General features: G+C 37.8%; 1 protein-coding gene across 12 annotated transcripts in view; it reads right to left on the bottom strand.

The window, feature by feature from the left end:
• The window catches only part of DLGAP2 (DLG associated protein 2), a 463,673-nt gene that overhangs the window by 150,459 nt on the left and 293,726 nt on the right, over positions 1-19,488 (bottom strand). For 4 of the 12 annotated variants that reach the window (XM_071807011.1, XM_065835046.2, XM_071807016.1 and 1 more), the window contains one exon: positions 7,773-7,805. The exons of 6 other annotated variants lie outside the window; for them this stretch is intronic. In XM_071807011.1, the coding sequence (XP_071663112.1) occupies positions 7,773-7,805 (33 nt within the window). Of the gene's footprint in view, positions 1-4,813; positions 4,934-7,772; positions 7,806-19,488 lie in introns of all 12 variants that reach the window. 2 more of the 12 variants (XM_071807018.1, XM_071807015.1) reach the window with 1 other exon arrangement.

Raw genomic sequence — 19,488 nt, forward strand, 5'->3', positions numbered from 1 at the left:
TTTTAAAAGTAACTCCAATGGAAAGCTCAATAACTATACACAATACTTCACAGATAAGGCAGTCTCTAAAAACTCCACACTTCGGCAGATTCATGTCAAATTTATGCCTTGAGCCAATGAAGTTGTCCTCTTTCAATTCAAAATCTAAATTATTCTCCTTAAGAATTTGCCTTTGGCCATAACTCCATTTTAATATTTTTCTTCATCTGAGTTCTTGTGGACTATAGAACTGGTTTAAAACACCTGAATGTATTTCTTTTCGGAGATTTAACATTCCAGAGTCTTCATTTGGTCTGTTTCTCTTAACACTATGAAGTGCTGAGGCTATTTAAGATGTTATGTGGCATAATAGGTTCAAAACAATTTACATCAGCATCACAGGCTGAATGTAGAGCATAAAGAGTTGAACGACAGTTTAGAAAAATTGCTGCCTTAATAGAATGTTCAGGATAATTTGACAAACCAAATATCATAATTGCTGTCACCCTTATGGCTCTCAAGTAATTATGTTTCAGATTTTTCTAAAGCAAAATGTTTAATTAAAGAAGAATCAAGTAATGAATTCATGTATTTGCAAATCAGAGATACATCTTGTAGCTCTCCAGTATCTAGTAATGTACAAATATATATTTTTTAAATTTTATTTCCTTTAAATTCTCTTTGGTTGTAATGAATGAGCTATATATAATAATTACTCTGATTAATCCTGTACTTTTAACATGACATACCCCACAGGACTTAAAACCAATAATTAATAAAATATCCAAAAAAGAATGAATGAAAAGCAGAACTAAAAATTAAATTCTTATCCTGATATTAAACAAGATCAAGAATTGTGCAGAACTCACTGAGACATTTTATAACTCATGCTATACAAATGGCTAAAAACCAACTAGTAGTACCTGTACCTCTATACCAACAGTCATTTATACAGTTCTGGTCGAACAACTATAAATCATAGTTAAGAACCAATGAAATGAGAACAAATAATCCTAAAGAGTAAAATAAACCTATGTAGTAAAGCACCATCATCATATGTTTCCATGAAATACTTAATTTCAAAGATGGAATATACAAGTCCTTCTGAAATTACCTCATTTTCAATAAAAGTTTGCATCCTTTTCATTTTTCTGTTTTGCTTTTATTTAAGTGGAAAATAAACAGGTGAAATTAAGGATAATTTTAAATACAGGACTGAGATTCACACAACTGTCAAATTCCCGCCTGATTAGCCGTGTTAGTCTGTTTTCCCATCTTTGTTGCTCCATGACTAGGCCCGCGCCCTGGAGCAGGTCCCAGCCCCACGCTGTGCAGGAGCCGCCGGCATCCCCACCCCAGGACAGGTTTGCTCAGCGACGTGCGATCCTCATCGCTCGGCCACCCGTAACAGGAGGCTCCGGAGCAACCCAGATGGGAGACTCACGAGCCTGAAAGAGCTCAGAAGTAAAGGAATTCACAAAGTAAATTTCAGCCAATTTGAGATTTTTTTTTTAGTCTTTCCACCCCGGTGCAAATTCACATATCAGGTTTTTCAATTTGGTATGTAATGCGTGGTTTTCTACCTACAGGTTCATCTGGCAGCCTGATATTTCGAACAGCAGGACTATGCACTGTTAAATCCTAATCATGTCTCTAAAGGCAACAGAAATGTAGCGTACACAATGAGCTTTCTTCTCAGAATTTTCAACTGAGACAAAAAAGTCAAGGGGCAGGCACAGAACTATAAGAAATTACTGGAACTAAAAAAAGTTGTAAAGCCAGATAAGATCTATGCCAGATGAAGTGTAATAGATAAAAGGAGGCTTATTTCTGTCCATTCCATTTTACAGAACAGGAAGAACAAAGGGAGCTCAACCATGAGTGACTTTTTTGTTTTGTTTTGGTTTGTTTACTTGCTCATCATACCCCACCCCCTCATGGCTTGTTGGCTTTCATTTTATGTTTTTGTTTGTTGGTTTTTAATCAAGCTTGTCTTCAGCCTAAATTGAAATATCCTGCTTCTTTTGAACTTGGCATTCATAAAAAATAATAAATGAATAAATAATTTAAAAAATATGACTAAAGTTCAGTAGAAAGGTTAGGAAAAAATCATTTATCCAGATTTCAATTCACTGGGCAGGCATTTCCCTTGATAAAACCAAGAGGATAGCTCGCCAAAAGCATCTGTGAAATAATAATTTATCCAAATTTGTTCTTTAAAGATCTGTCAACTCTAATTAAATAACACTGAACTTTGATATTCTTTTGTTGATACTCTTGGACTAAATTCCTCTCAGCATTATTTGTTCTAAAACATCGATTTTTCATTAATATTCTACCCAACCTTACACATGCTTTGGGCAATGGCAGAAAAAAGGATGAAGATGGGACTTCCTGTGCTCCTGATTCAGTGCTACAGTAACTGCAAATAATGTGGTTGAGCAGATACTTTCAGATAAACTTTGATTTCAGCCACAAAGCCCCAGTACTGGTGTAACGAATTAAATGACCATTTAACTTTTAGACCCAGTAGATCTGTGAACAGGAAAGTGCACAGTTCAGTAGGTTATTAACTAACCTGTGAAATGTTGCTCATTATATGGACCAAGTGTTATTTCTGCTGGAAAATGAGCAGGTCACCAACCAACTGCCTCGATCAGATACACCCAGGAATTAGAATAGATACTTTGTGTTCACATTTGATTAGCATTTGAGACCCCCTTTCTCTAAATACCTCCCACAGGACTGCACATTCCAAATTCCTACCATAGCTCAAGCTATTATAGAACAGCCTGAGAATGCCCATTCCACTTAGTTACATCTTAGGTCTGGAGACAATACTTTTTTCCCTAGACTATTAAATGACTTTCAGGAACAAAAAAAAAGAAATATTTTGAAATTGTAATCTAGTATTACATCGCAAACAATGAAGAACTGTTAGAATAACCAGCCACAGCTTTGTCCCTGAGGTATTTCATAAACCTCAAACGTATTTAGATGAATTGCAACAAAATAGTATTCATCATTAACGACATGAAAAACAAAGTCTGTGGATCTTCTGAAGAGTTTTGATACTTTGAGTTGCTAGTAAGGAAAGCAGAAAACACTCCATGCTAAAGCAGAATTAAAAGAAAATCCAACACAGAGGCAGAAGGTGCATTTGGATTATCTACTGTAGATTCCTAACTAGGGTGGCATCTAATTCATACATATGTGATCCACAACAGGAATTCATGGGCACGCTTCACAGCCATTGGAAAGCAAACCAGACAACTGCTATTAATGACCCTCTCCATGGAGCTCCTATGTGTTAAAGGTACATTCTTAATTTTTTCAGTGAGCCAATACAAGGTATTAGGTATAGGGATGTGGTTTGAGGGGTGTACTCGAATGGGGCATAATTCAGTGCAGCAGTAAGTACCTTGGTGCCTTTGGAGGGAGGGTGTTGGTCTCTTCTCCCAAGTAGTGACAGGACAAGAGGAAATGGCCTCAAGTTGTGCCAGGGGAGGTTTACATTGGATATTAGGAAAAAAATTCTTCCCGGAAGGGGTTGTCAGGCACTGGAACAGGCTGCCCAGGGAAGTGGTGGAGTCATCATCCCTAGAGGTGTTTAAAAGTCATTTAGACAAGGTACTTAGGGACACGGATTAGTGCTAGGGTTAGGTTATGGTTGGACTCAATGATCCTGAGGGTCTCTTACAACTGAAATGATTTTATGATTCCATGATTCTAATTGTTTTGGACAAGCTACTGTCACCAAAATGTGTTTTAAAGCAAACAAATAGAAGACTGGGAACATCTGGGAACAAAGGACTTAGTCCTACAGCATGGGAGATTCTGTTCTGTGAGGTAAAGACCTAAGGAATGGTCTAAATACATTATAATCTGCCTGGTTTTGTGGAACACTTATCTGTCAGACAGAAAAATGTAGTCCTGGAACTCAGATCTCTCTAGGTTCTCTCATGGAGACAATGGTGGGTTTATGAAGGAACATAGTTATCTGAGTAAAGAAGAGTAGCTTGGTTAAGAACACTGGGGAAAAGCCTTTGGTTACAGAGACTTCCAGCACCACATTTTCTGTTTAGCAGGTTACTGAAAACTAGGAGGAAATTTCACGTCCTTACATGCTTTGAAGTCTCTGACCATTTTTTTTCCCCCCATTCTTTTCCCTAGTGACACATTCCTCTTTGGAATAACAATAATCCAAAATTAGCTGCCCACTCAGGTACCAGCAGATTGGAAGAAGATAGGGGAAAACCATTTGTTCCTGTTCTATCAGGTAAATGTTGGGATCACCACTTGGACTGCTTGACAAAGACAATTATTCTGATTCTATATACAGCATTTTCAAAATTTGTACCTATTTATATTCTCTACAGTTCTCCTAGGTTTTGGAAAAATTAAGAGAGTTCCTAGGACAGCTGTCAGAAAACCAGTCTTACAGTGTGAGCCTTAGAGAGTACAACACATCTGGTTCACCAGAACTAAAGTGGAAACGTGCCTTTACTATATATAAATTTTAGTAGTCACAGAGGTGTTAAAACTGTGATAGTTTAAAGATAGGGAAGATGCAAGGTTTGCATTAGGCCAGTTGGCATAGCTAGAAAAGGTACACAAGCTTCTGTGTACATAGGCTTTTCAACAGGTTGCTGCAAATATGCAGTTTTTCATACACACTTGTTCAGAAAACAAATGTGAAAAATGGAGACTTTTCAGTCTTACTAACAAAGGCATAGCAAAAGGAAGACTGGCAGCTGAAATGAGACAAATTCAACCTTTCCACAACATCGCAATTTCCTAGCACTAAGGGTAATTAAAGATTGGAATGGCTTACCAGGGGAGCTGGTGGACTCGCCATTGCTTGGAGCTTTAGGACGAGATTAGATATCATTGTAAAAGAGATGCTTTAATCCAGCTTCTGGAAGTTCTCAACATGCGCATAACACTTGCAGCTCTGCATTAAGACAATGACTATAATCAAATCTCATACTTTAGGGTTTCAGCTGATCAACTGTAAGGGTTATAAAGAATTTCTTTTTCCTTTCACATAACAACCAGACAGATACTTCGGTGTGGTTTATATCCTGATCTGTCTCTGAAGTAGCAGAGACTGCCCAGGTCTACAGAAAACACAGGAGGAGCAGGTGGTCAGTGGTGAAAGGGAAGATACTTTTTCTCAGCCTGGAATTCACCAAGCAGCCACATCCTAATGTGAGCTCACTTCAAATGTGAAGCCATCTGGATGCAAAACACCTCTGACCTGGAGAGGGTGTGATTAGGTCACTGCAGAACCAGGTCTGGTCTGTGTTCCCAGCTGAGGGTCTGGGATGAGCATTGCACCAACGCAGCAACAGGACTTTGGGAAAGGAGCCACTCCACGCTCTGCCACTGCAGAGCTCTGGCCAAGGGGCCAGTGAAGAACTCTTGGCTCATCAAACCCTTAGTGGTCTTGTTAATGAATCCTGCTGGGTTGGCTCAAAGGGAGTGTTTTTCCCAAGGTGAGATAAATAGAAACCTCAATTGAGTTTGTTTGTTTGTTCAGTGTGAGCCCCAAACCACCTGTTAATACACTACGATCATCTGGAGGTATCTCATCCAATTAGCTAATTGCTATTGAAGAAGCGTAAGTAATACCTTGATCTTTTCTCTCTCCTGAAAACCAACATGCTTTGGCGTAACTAAAGTCATCATGTTTACACACTGGTATCAGGATGGATTTAGTGTTCTATTTTCCAGTATAAGTACATACATCTATAACTATACAATCTGCACTATTTTAGCAGAATTATTAAATGCAAGTAAAGCTGAAGACAGGACACTCTGCTGCTTTTACAGTTTTGTGTGAAAAGAATATTTCTCAACTCTGTCAAATAAAGTGTAAAATGACTAATGATTCTTCTAGTGATTTCTGTGAGCTGCATAGTGGAATGTCCATACTGTGAGTCTCCAAATAAAGGTCTGTTTAAGTCAAGTCCACATTTCCAGGCTTTTATTCTTCTCAGCTACCTATACTATTATCCTACATCCCTTTGACAGTGAGTTAGATTCAAAGATATTTCTGTCTGTGCTAAATAATGGGCCATTTGGTGCAGTTGTGCACAGCTACATCTGGAATGTAACACAGGCATATAATTCACCTGTCCTGCAGTTTAGGACATTTTCCATGCAGAATAAGGATGATTTCTCTTTACCATAATTCTGAAGCACACAGAAGACTCTGTTGTCATTATCAGTCATTATCATTATGTTAAGACTGTCATATTTCAAGGTAAGAATGGGACACACTGTGATGGCACTATCTAGTAACACAAAATATTCATGTAAAAACAAAAGCAGACACAATTTTTAAAAAGGAGAAAAAAAAAAGATACACTGATACTGCTTGTCTCAATGTCTGTCTTGGTGATACATGCATGTATTTGACAGCAATTGTGGAGATCATATTTACAAGATGGCCCTATTATGTAATACATTATTCCATGAGTATTCTTACTCAAACCAAATCAGACTACTCAGAATAAGAGTCTCCTCATCTGGGACAAAAATGGCAAAATCTGCAGTTAGAGTCTTCTGACCTCTTAAACAGACATCACTTGGTCTGCTGCTGTATTTAGGGACAAATAGCTCTGACAGACGCCATACCCAGATCTGCTCCACACTGCACACAAATTTAATGATAATGAATTTGAATCTTTTTTTGGTCATTTGTTCTACTGAGATTCTTTACTTAATGCCCACAGAGCAGGAATGCTTGGGAAACCTCAAATAAATCTACTGTCCTGTGATTTTTAAAGAATACTCTTTTAAACAAAAACTGAAGGAGGAATATTATATCATGCAATAGGTACATTAGAAGCCAATTATATAATAAAGACTAATATTGTTCTAATGATAAATATCATCACAAATTTCAACTAAATCTCCTTGGGATACAATATTATGCCTTAATTTTCACAGCCTCTTCATTTGAAGGATTATTCAAGAACATTTTGAGTACAGGAAGTGTCTGCACATTTGCAGCTGAGATTTACCTTATCTTGCAGAGTGCTCATTTATATTACTCCTATGCCAAAATTTTTACCCAAGTAACACAGAAGTTCACGTGATCACTGAGCATAAAATTCTCTGCTCTTTTATTTCTGCTAAAAAATTCCTGAATCAGTATGTTTGAATTGTTAAGTAATTATAGTGGTAAGATTCTATATTTTTTAATTGAGCGGACTATTTTTAATTTCCATGCAACATAAAAAAATGGATGTGTACAGTAGAATTCAAAGAATTAACATAATTGTTTTCTCATCCTTTCTTGATTCTTTACTGAAAATGATGTTCTTACTGTTCAAATCCTGTTAATCTGTTTCCTATAAATTTCTAGTAAGAGAACTGGAAACTCAGTATTTTACTTCTCGAATCTTAGCTTTCCTTAGACATTACCAGATACTTGGTTTTTCTTCCTTACCGAATGATGTGTAATTTTGAATTAACCAAAAATATTTTTGTTACGATTTTTGTTATTATTTTGTTACGATTAATACTTCTCCCCCCTTGATTTGCCTAATATTAAATATACTACAGTTAGCATTTAAAGCACATTTTAAGTTCTATTCTTTAAACTAGTGCATGTAATAGCTACCTCTTCTTCATTTATCTGAAATTTAAAAAACCCTAACAGTACAAATTTGACATATAACGAAATGCGGTCAGAATTAAATTTTACCCCCTCTAAAAGAAAACCCAGTAAACCCAATATATAACAAACAAATAACATAATCTAATCTAACTGTCCACTTTACCTGGAAATGCATGCCCTGTTAGAGAATCCAAATCTGAAATTAAAACAGTGAAAAAACAATCTTTAACACTAATTGAATATTAAAAAAAAAATCAAAACAAAACCTGGTACCAAACATCACATTATCACCAACATCAAATCACATATATATGAAAGCAAAAAAAGAAGACTTAGCATTTCATTATGAAGTTTTTCCTCTCCCTGGTTTTGTAAAGATGTAAAATAGAATCTAAAGATGAAAGTCTTGAACACTACGAGAAGCTAATTTACTTTACTGTTTAAGACAGACAAACCACAATTAAATAGGAATTTTACAATATTTTTAATGTTAATGAATCTCAGCTTTCAGAAGCTTATATTTGGGCTACAAGTGTTTGTTCTGAGTTTGTACATAAGAACAATAATTAGAAATCTACAGAATGCTTTTTACATTCTATCATCTTAAGAAGATTTTCTTTCTTAATAACATAACAAATAAAAGACCAAATTTTGTCCACCCTAGTTTTCATTCATTCTTCCTTTTTTTTTTTTAATGAGTTGTTTTAAAAGAGAAGATAGCTGGCAGTATTCCTGCTGACACTAAAAAGCATACATTAGGGCTTCACTGGTCAACTCCTGTCTGAAGAGAGAGCAGGCAGGTGCAGCAGTGGCACCGGTGGCACCAGAATGACTCCTCCCCAACTCGTACTGCGGCAAGAATTCAGAATTTCATATTTGAAGGGCTTTGCCCCACCTTTGGAAACTCTGTGTTCTTAACAGAGATATATTTAATAACTTTGAGGAGTTATACTCAGTGATACACTTGCAAATCTGTAGCCAGGACTAAAAGAGTAGTCAGCTCTGAGAAAGTGCGGTCACAATATGAGCTAGGACTGCTGTTGCACTACCGAGGTGTAAGGCTAATTCTCAGACATACATGTCCAAAAAAGCCCTTCGTAGGTACTGATGTAAGTGCATCTGGAAATCCGCAGAGCATTCTATCAGTTCCCAGTCAGCTCACCAAGACAACATCTGTGACCCTCAGACTGTCCCTCTGTCACCTCACAGGGGGATGGCAGAGGGATACAGTAGCCACGTTCTCTTGGAAGAGCACAACAGGCAGACTGTGGCTGGCCAATTTACCCTGGTATGTGTACACAAGAGCTCACTCTGCATGTATATGAACTGAATGTATACATTAGCAGTGCCTGGCAAAAGGTAGTTGGGCAATCTAGGCACTTTATTAGAAACTTCTAGTACCATGTCTAAACCACTTCATCTTAAAACAAAGATTTTGTTTCCTGATAGCAACCATCAACAGATACAAGATTCTGGATTAATGGTTTAGGCCACAGAAATCCTGAGCTGCTTGTAATACAGTAACTGATTCTAAAAACTATTGCAAAAACATTTACGCGTGAACTCCTGGATATACAACTTCTCCTACTGGAAGACAAGAGGAAAGTGTGCTTGGGTTTAATAATTTATAGCTGTTTAAATGAGACAAATTTACTGAGGACTGGGAACATTCTTAATGTTGTAAGTGAACATCGGAGAAAAACAACCCAAAATGTGATAAATGTACTAGGCAGAACTGCTTTCCAAAATCCAAGGTGGTGAACACAGTGCACTATCCAGCACAGTATGTGGGGTCTTTAAGTTCTATCATACTAAACTTTATCATAAATACAGCAGTAAGAAAAACTAAACTCAGCATTTTTTCCAAAGCCTGAGAGACAGAAGAATGTTGTTGCCTCCTAGGAGCACATAAAAACCCCACCAAAACAGATTATGCATAAATAGAGTATTGAGCTATATGTTGACTACTCTCTGAAAGCACAGAGACAGAAGCAGCTACCATGCAATTCTGGATCATCCCCAAAAAACATGGAATACGTGAATTGCCCAAACCGATGGCACTGTGTACATTGTGGCTGCCCATCCTATCACAGCAATAATATGCTTGAAAGTTCTACATAATTTTATTGATTAAAGTATCCTGATACAAAACCTTAAAATCCAAGAAAAAGAACAGGAAAAAAAGAGAAAGCCTTATTCCTATCCTATAGCAATGGAACAATATCTACTCAGACACTAGGATTCAAAGGAAAAAACAAAACACCATCACCAAAACACAAACAAAACAAAAACCAAAACAACAAAAAACCCACCACCACCATCAAAAAACAAACAAACAAACAAAAACAAAACCAAACCAAAACAAACAAAAAAAACCAACAAAAAAAGTGTGACTTGTTTCTGAAAAGTGCATGTACATATTGTGACTTGCAGCAGAAATCACTATTAAGAAATGCTATTCTGCAACTGATGCTGATAAGTTAATGCAGATTAATTAGGTACTTCTCCCAGCATAAAACAGCACTACTTTGTAATACTCTGTGTTAAGCTAATGATGTAAATTGTGGATATGTTTATTTTTGTGCTAGCTGACCTGCACCAACTGAAAACAAGATTGTTTGTCACCTGAGCATGTGTCCTGTGAGAACTCTTAAATAAAATCAGACCTACTTTGCTAGCTGAAACCGGAAGAGTTTATGGCATATTGAACCCACAAATCATGATCCACATGCCCCGATTCCATCATTACATTTCACAAAGAATTATATGAGCTGACAGTGCACAGGCAGGCAATGTAAAGTTTCCCATATAAAGATAAATACAGTGTGCAGCATTTCCCTGCTAGACTTCAATACATGCAATTACTGCAGTTATAATGGAATGAAACCTTTGCTGCGACTGAAACAACCAGGGTATTCAGTCTCTGCCATAAGATTTCTTCTACTCTTCTATGGATTCCAAGGGCAGGAGAAAGATCAACATCTACTGTTATTGTTCAGAAAACTTTGCAGTTTCTTTGACTGATTTTCAATTAAGTAAACCTGGTCAGGTGGAATCCAATTTTCCTCCATTCCATTCATTTAATGAATTGCCCTGATTTGGCACCATACACTTTTATTTTCATATATAAGACTTTCTAAGCAAAGAGCAGGAATATGAGACGAAAGTGGACTTAACAAAATGAAACACATTTACATCCCCTTTTCAAGGCAAAATAGCTAGCATCAATTAGCAATGAATTATATTCATGCAATCCATACCTGATTCATACTATAAGTCATTGAGTTAAGTAGAAAAAACAGCAATTTGATGATAAAGCTGACTTACAGTTACATTGCATAGCAAGATTTTTAAAAAGGGAGAGAGGATGGACTTCTCAGCAAGCAGTATCTTTGGTGTGCCACATTCATTTCATTAGCTCAGTGCAAAACAGACGTTGGAGATGGTACAAGCTTTCCATGCCAATAAGCTAATTGTTTTTTCCTAGCGCTGATTAGCAAAGATGGAGTCCTGTCTCTGTCTTGCCTCCAGGGCCCTGTTCCTCCTATTTCCAAAACAGCGTACACTGCACAACCCAGTACGCAACCTCTGACTTCCACTCGCACAGTGCTCTGAGCGCTGTGCTTACAGGAAAATTTCAAAGTACGGCACAGCTGCCAGTGCCACGTGTTGGCAGAGTACCAGCGCCAAATGAACGGAAGGGACAATTTTTACAGTGCATGGGAAAACTTATTTAAGGTGCAGAGCCCATTTAAGTAATTTACCATTAATGGCTTTCCATGGCACTGTCAGAGAGATGATGAAATACCAAACCATCTCTAGGAGCTGATACTTGCTTAGAAAGGTTAGGAAAAGCTAAATGAATGCTAAATCACGCTCTTTTGAAAATAGTAGATTTCTTCCTGCTTCTCAGTGTTGAACAGATATCGCCAGCAGGAAATGAGTGTCTCTGCTTTGCTAAACTTCCACAGTTAGACTCAATCTTATTTCACTAAAAGCCCACAACTGGGCAGCAGAACTCAGGAGCCATTGTGGATGTGCACAACACCTGGACCATGAATTCTGCAAAGCTTGTGTCTAAAGAGAGGAGTGAGGTCTAGCCCCTCATAAAACTGGGAATATGAAGGAAGAGAAATAAAAAGGCTGGTCACAAAGAAGAAAGTAATGAGCTGACATAAGCTGCGGTGGCTGAAGACGCGAGATGACTTTCATTAACCAGAAGTTACAATGTAGTTTTGACAATTAGGTCAGTGAAAACTATTGGCATATAACTCCTAGGACTGGAATTGGGTGGTGACTTTGGCCGCACCCGGATTTGGGGTTTAATTTGGTACTACCCAAAACTAAAGGCAGGGGCTAAACTAGAAGGAGGTAAGCAGTTCTTTGCATTAGCCTCTAGAGGGGGAAAGTTTCCTTCAGCTTTGGAAATTATGTTCATTATTCAATAAAAAACTGTTTTGTCGTAGAAGCAACTCTCCACACAGTCCTGTTGCCTAGACTTGGGTCTGCACTATTTATCATTATCCTGCCACTGTGCCCCTAACCTACTGCGCTAAAACTGATTTCAGGCTCTTTCTTATTAGCATTGATACAGCATTGCTTTCATTTGCCACCAATCCTGTTAACAGCACAATTATCATTTTAATTAGAATGTAAACATCTTCTATGAGAATTTCCCCAATTAGAAGAAAAAAAGAAGAAACAGCATAAATGTTGCAGTCAGGAATTCATAATAGTACAATCATCACCTTACAAATCCACTGCTCACTTGCACTGGTTGCTGGAACTTATTTTTACTCTTGGAGATCATTGAAAGAAAAAAAAAATAGCTGAACAGTTAGTTATTAAGACTTAGCAATATGACACTACAAAGCCGATTTATTTCTCTGATTCAACTTGATACGATCAATCTGTTGATATAAAATTAGATCATATTGAGACAGGTAGATCCCATCTACAGTGTTAACCAGGGTTTCATTTTCCCAGCTTTCTTTTTCATGATATGACTACGAGTGGGATTCAAATTTACTTTTCTTCAGTAGAGGTGTCTATGTAAGCAAGATGTCTGAGCTTCCATTAGCTCCAATGAAGAAGTAGTTGAAATTGAGTCAGTTAAATACACCAAAAAGTAGAAATCACACTTGGTCAGATGAATAGTTGGAACAGGTCTTTCCAATGACAAGATCTCTAGTAACTATAGTGGGAGCTTAGACAGTTACCTGCATAACCTATAGTGCAGGTATTTGGAGCTGAATCTCACCACAAGAATATCTTTAAGGAAAATAATCTGCATGTATGGATGTGGAACTGAGACAGTCAGAAGACTAATACAGGAATGATTTAGGCATGGGATATTAGCTGTTTTGTGGCTGGTAAATTTGATCGCCTCAGATCTCTGAAATGGCTAGTTAAAATATCTCCTAGACAATAAACTTTGTCTTCTCAGTCACTAGTGCAAAAACTTGATCATTTCCTCAGCTCTCTTAAAATCATAATTATATAGGATGATGCTGGCAACAGTACATTTTGCCTTCTGATTTTCTGATTTCATGTTATTCCAGCAAGCATTTGGACCACAGATACAAATTGAAACACAGAAGGGTCCATCTGAACACCAGGAAACACCTGTGTGTGTGTGTGTGTGTGTGTGTGTGCGTGCGTGTGTGTGTGTGTGTGAGTGACTGAGCACTGGCACAGGTTGCCCAGGGAGTTTGCGGAGTCTCCCTTCCTGGAGATACTCAATAGTCATCTGGACATGGTCCTGGAGCATTCTGCTCTGGGTGGTCCTGCTTGAGCAGGGGATTTTTACCAGATGACCTCCAGAAGTCCCTTTCAACCTCAACCATTCTGTGATTCTGTGAGATAATACCAGTTGTTGAAACAACCCAAGGGCTCCATATGGCTCCAGTGTTGACAGACCAGGAGAAAGAAGTGCATTTTTCCTGATGAGGGGATTGAATTGAGGGAGACAGATCACCAAAAATATTGATTAGGAGAGCTTTAATTAATAAGGCTGCTCTTATTAATAGAATCCATCTGTAATTATCAATACCTGGTAACCATTCTCATTGCCCATGCGAGTCTGCTTGCACAGCTCATCCTTGTACTTGCACACCCACAGTTACCCACCAGTGCATGGCTGGGAGACCAACCCCATCTGTTTGTGCAGAGCTGCAAGGTTGTAACAGCACACAGGGCTCTTAGGTGGGTGTCCAGAAAGTCCCTCAAAGGGTCTTCCCTTTCATCAGGTATATGTGTGATCCTGCAGCCTGGCCGCATGTAGCAGCAGCACCCTCTTGCACATGGTCCCATTTACACAACTGGCCATTGATGGGCCTGTGGCCACGTGCGGCCAAATTTTGGTGCCCCAAGTCTATAAGGTCTTGCAGAGCCAGCCAGGCCGTCAGGAGTTTATCAGTGCCAGGGAGATGCTGCACGCTGCTCTCTGCAGCTTGCGGTATCCTTATAATCTGCTCTCCATATACCTAGGTACCTACAGAAATCACTCACACAAGCTCACTCAGAAGGCACTTCTATACAATGCAGCCTCTACCCAGGTACATGATGTGCTTTTACAGAAGAAGTTAGTGGGAGACCTAAAATCATGTTATTCCAGATACAAATTTATCCATACATGGTAGTTGTGATAATCATAGGAGATGGTTATACTACCAAATGTATATTATCCTTATAAGATTATATTCAAAATAACGTGATAAAGGAAGAAAATGCACTTCCAGATTTACTAAAGAATCTTATTAAAACAAAAAGCTTTCTTAACATAGAGGTAACTTTTTGGTATCCCCTTCCCTTGAATAGCAAATACTAATTAAACGTATTGTCCTTAGTTTCCTTAGAATAATTTTGTTCCTGTGTTCCTGAAGCTGTATCTAGTAGGGCTATTGGGTTAAAATGTCATCACCCTCTATACAGAATAAAAGTTTATATCACATTGCAAAAAAAAAAAAAATTATAAAAACTTTATATCAAAAAGTAATTGGGATACTGGACAGAGCTAATTGTAAACATATCCTCCAGGTTTATTTTGACTTGACTGAGCTCCTTTAGTAGGTCCATAGTGGGTAATATACTTCTGAATAGAAAAACCTGGGATCTACTGACCCTGGCCAGCTTACCTACATCATGATCTGCTTCTCTTCCTCCAGAACTTATGTTTTCCTCATTTCTTTATTCTACCTCACTTTAAAAAAACTAAGTAAAAACAACCACTAATTAAAAATAAAAAAAATGCCAAAACAGTTTCCTTACATGTTGAAAGCCATCATTAATTCATTTTCTCATTTTGCTGATCTCAAGCAAGCTGCCTGCTTCACGCTTCTTAGTATAATCATGGCCTCAGGACTGGTTTATCCAAACTCAACACAGGGTTTTTAAATAACATCTTAAAATGTGTCGTAGAACCTACAGCTGCATGCAGCCATCTCAAGATCAGAACACTTATGTTTTCCAAAGTAGCTCTCATCAGGAAGCTTAAAGTACCTTATGGCTGAAATCCCAGCACCGGTTCCCTGCAGGGATGGACGCAGCGCTGACAGCGGCAGCAGCACCCACTCTGCATTCACTAGCACTTGATAGCAGTGATGGAAGACACCTGTCATCAGTGGTAGGTGTACTGCAGTTCATCACAGCCTTACTGCCCCAGACTGAGCCAGGATTTCCCAGAGGACTGCCACAGGAATGCTGTTCTTACCACATGTAATAATCCCAGTGCTTGGAGGAAGGCACATTATATCTACAGGCACACTGTAACTGGGAAGGCTACAGCTCCTAAACAGCACTGAAGCTCAGTGTGTACATATGTAAAATGAACTCGCACTTAGAAATGAAAAAGTTTCTCAGAAACATCGGTACTTTCATACTTTCCCCAGCGACTTCCACTTCTGTGGCTACTTTAGCCATAAAAAAGGTGAAAGAAGTAATTTCCTAATGTACTTTAACTTAGTATTTCTACATTTTTAAGATCAGGATCCCTTTTAAAATGATGGATGGCTGATCATTGAACAATCAAGTCCTTAAAATCATAGAATTATTTAGGTTGGAAAAGATGTTTAGGATCATCAAATCCAACCTTAACCTAACAATCCCAAGTCCAGCACTAAACCATGTCCTTAAGTACCACATCTACAAGTCTTTTAAACACCTCCAGGGATGGTTATTCAACCACTTCCCTAGGCAGCCTGTTCGAATGCCTGCTAACTCTTCTAGTGAAGATTTTTTTTCCTAATGTTTAAACCAGAAGCCATTTCGTCTCATCCTGCCACTTGTTACTTGAGAGCCATAGTTCTCTGTTCAGCCAGGTCAGTTGTCTTCCCTGCTGGCTTGTCTTTTGGTACATGGGGATGGCCTGAAATCTAAAACTTGCTTGAAAGTTTTAATTCTAACTGATTTTTTTTAAAAGGATATTTGTGAATTTATTCCAGGTCTGTCAGAACCAAAGCCTGCACATACCCAGGATCTGTGGACCTGTGGTTAGTCCAGTACTATTCTTGAGCCTCCGCTATTCTAAAGCCTCAGCTCTGGGCTAGAGCTGATTTCTCTCCTGCTAGCTCAAAAGGCGAGTATAACTCTTTCCTATCTGTCTGAAACAGACCATACAGAAAACCAGTTTCCAAATTAAGGATATGGTTAATGCAGACAGCCATTAGGTATTTATACTTATTTAACCTCTCAAAAATTGTTACTTGTACGTAGAGTTTCAATAAGTGACAGCAAATCGCTGGTAGTTGAGTCTAGTTGAATCTGACCTATGCATTCAATCACAATCTCTTCCCATACGAAAAGTTACAATTTATACTTATTTTGCATTAACATGGAGTATGCGCATTCCATGACTCAGGAGAAGCAATGACATAGCACACATCATGATGTAGTGATTTCATGACACTCAGAAATTTAAAGCTATCAAATTTTCCAGACCAGTAAACCATACAATAGATGAAATCAAAATATTCTAAATAAATGTCAACCTGTTTATGTAAAGTTGAGACATTTGTGAAATCTTCTGATGAAATTTTGGAGGTAGACACTGGGCAAGTGAGGAGTCTCAGAAGTTTAATAATACTACACCAAAAAATAAAATATTTTTTCTTTTAAAAAATCAGTTTCCTGAAAAGTGAACTGCAAAATAATATATCTATTCAGTTTTATTGCAGTCCCTTTCTAAATCTGCTTTCTGCATGAGCAAGGCAAGAAATCCTATGAAATTTAAACTGTTCCACTTTACACCACTACTCATGTCAAGCATTATGACACACACGTCTTTCGGAAGCTGCTTCTTCATGTTGTCAGATTCTTTCAGTTTATCTCATTCTTTCTCTTGTTCTGGAAATGCCTGTTCTCTCACACTTTCCCTGGTTCTTTCGTGACTTTGTTTTTTCCTTGAAATTTCGATGAATATAAGCTCTTGAATCAGCAGGTGTTTCTAAACAAAAGATAATTTTCTTTCATTTTCACCTCAGCATCCACTTCCCTTCCTCTAACTCACGTCAGATTGCTTTCAGGTTTTTGCTCAGCTTGATCTGGTCTTTCATATATCATTCATTATCTTTTACTGGCCAAGCCACAGTATTTTTTCATATTCATTCTCCTGTCTTTTTTTCCTTTTATCAGATAAATCTGAGCACTTATTATTAAGCAATCTTTCAAGACTTTGATGCCCCGCCTGGTTTCAGAGAGACTAAATAACTATGTTTATATATTGATATGTGAAGTACCAAGTTGAGCTTTATATGACTAGCTGACTCAGTAACTTTCTAAATACTAGGACAACTCCTGTTATACTAAACATGCTGAGTTGTCTAAGTGCATTAGATTTGCAAAAGCTAGTGGGAAAAAAAAATCTACTTAAGTACTTAAAGGGGAAAAAAAATCATTAAAAGTGTAGGCAATGAAACATTTCCATGAGGCAAGCCCAGGAGTTTTCTATCAGATAATGCCTTTCAAGAACGAAAAGTTAGAAGACATTTGGCACAGTCTATGCATACATTTTGTAATCTCCAAAACGGGTATACAAAAGTGGCTGATTAGTGCTAGAGGAATGTAGCATTTCTACATCCCAGAAGATATGCAAAGAAGAAAAACAAAACAACAACAAAACAAAATGAAATAAAATAAAAAACTGTTAAATGGTAAAACAAAAACAGAAAGAAAAAAACCAAAAACCACCTAAAACCTGACTTTCTACATGAAAGACAAATACTAATACATTCCCAATATAAGGACTAAAAAACTTCAGAAGGGCTGAAAGTATGAGAAATTGGTTATAAATGGCACTGGACTTAAAACAGAACTCAAGAACTACACTAGGGAAACAACACAAATGTAAGCAATGCTGTTTGGTATTAATTCTGCTTCCAAGGTTTGGTATTAATTCTGCTTTCAAAGTATAATTTCACAGGTCTTTCAGGGCTTTTAAATCATTGAAGCTAAAATGGATCGTTTTGTCATTTTGTCACAGTACATAAGTACTGTGTAGGAGGTTTTAAAGTTTATGTCAGGTCAAAAAATACTTGGACTCTGTTTGAGAAAAATATCTTTCGTGGGCTTGAGCTGTGTTATGTACACCTGGATGAAATCAACTTCCATTGCAAATTGTTACTTTTGCTCTTATGTGGATCTTGGTTCAGAAAACTAGTGTGTTCTGACAACTGCTCTGTGTACCCTGAAAATGAAGACACATTTTTAATAATATTTTGAAGATAATCAGTCGACATAGATGTTAAAACGTTATGCTACAACAAAATGGCGACTGCTATTTTATTTTTTCTTTCTCATTACTGCTCACTGCCTCTTCCAACTTTATGTTTAGTTAAAACTTTTCAAGCCTGTAGCAATATCTGAAGAGACTGTGTTAAAATTAATTAAACCTTTGAAAACGTTTAGCCACAGTCCTGCTTTTATTGATTTTTCTTGAGTGACATCAATGAGAAGAGCAGCAGGTGCAGGTTTTCCTTTTGTCCTGTTGTATCACAGCACGCAGGATACAGGTGGATTCTGGTGTAGTATTGTGAAAGACAACTTCAAGGGCAAAGATGCTAAGGAACCTTTTAATTTTAAAACTTATACAGTTTTGTTGCAGAAAAATAAAAAAATACAGAAAATTTATTTTTCTCTGCCTGAAGCATTCAGGGCCTAGAAGGAGATAACAGCTGTGTTAATGCTGCTCTACATACCACTAAAGTTGAAACCATGAAATAGGCCACTCCATTTCACTTGTTCCCATGCTCCATGCAACGAAGAGAAGTCTGAACTAGCCAGGTTGTTAAAGGAAGCAATTAGGAAAGTCTATCAGTTCCAGGCAATTTGTGACATGGCACAGGAAGCATGTTGGTGCCTCTGCTTACACAAAGAGGAGCAAAGGAGCACGCATTGCAGAGGCCTCTGTTGACTCCACACGTAGTAACTGAGATCATGAAGTAGCAGAGGCACATTCAGGACACACTGCATCTGAGCTAGTAAGTCATTTGAAGACTAATAGCTGTAGTCCAAAGCCATTTGAACGTAGCTACTCTGCTTCAGGGCCCAGGTCGACAAGTCCACATCACTTCAAGCTCCTGCTTTCTTTGAATGCCCTTTCCTAAGAGGAAGTCTTTATCAAAAAAGATTAAATATAATTGACAGAACTGGCCTTAACTAACTGACCTCTTCCCACAGCCAGCATGGAGACAGACGGATAATTTAAAAAAAGAATATATGAATGGGTCATCAGCCTGTAACACAAGGCAGCACACAATAACAATCGCCATAATGATGTGTTGTTCATGTCTCATTCACTGAGGAACAGTCAGCTTCTGAAGCGGTGATTTAAGAAAGTTGTCAATGGTTTCAGTGATAAACACCAGAGTTCTATCAGAAATGAC

This window comes from Patagioenas fasciata, chromosome 3, assembly GCF_037038585.1.
Source record: "Patagioenas fasciata isolate bPatFas1 chromosome 3, bPatFas1.hap1, whole genome shotgun sequence".
In the NCBI taxonomy this organism is placed as follows: Eukaryota; Metazoa; Chordata; class Aves; order Columbiformes; family Columbidae; genus Patagioenas; species Patagioenas fasciata.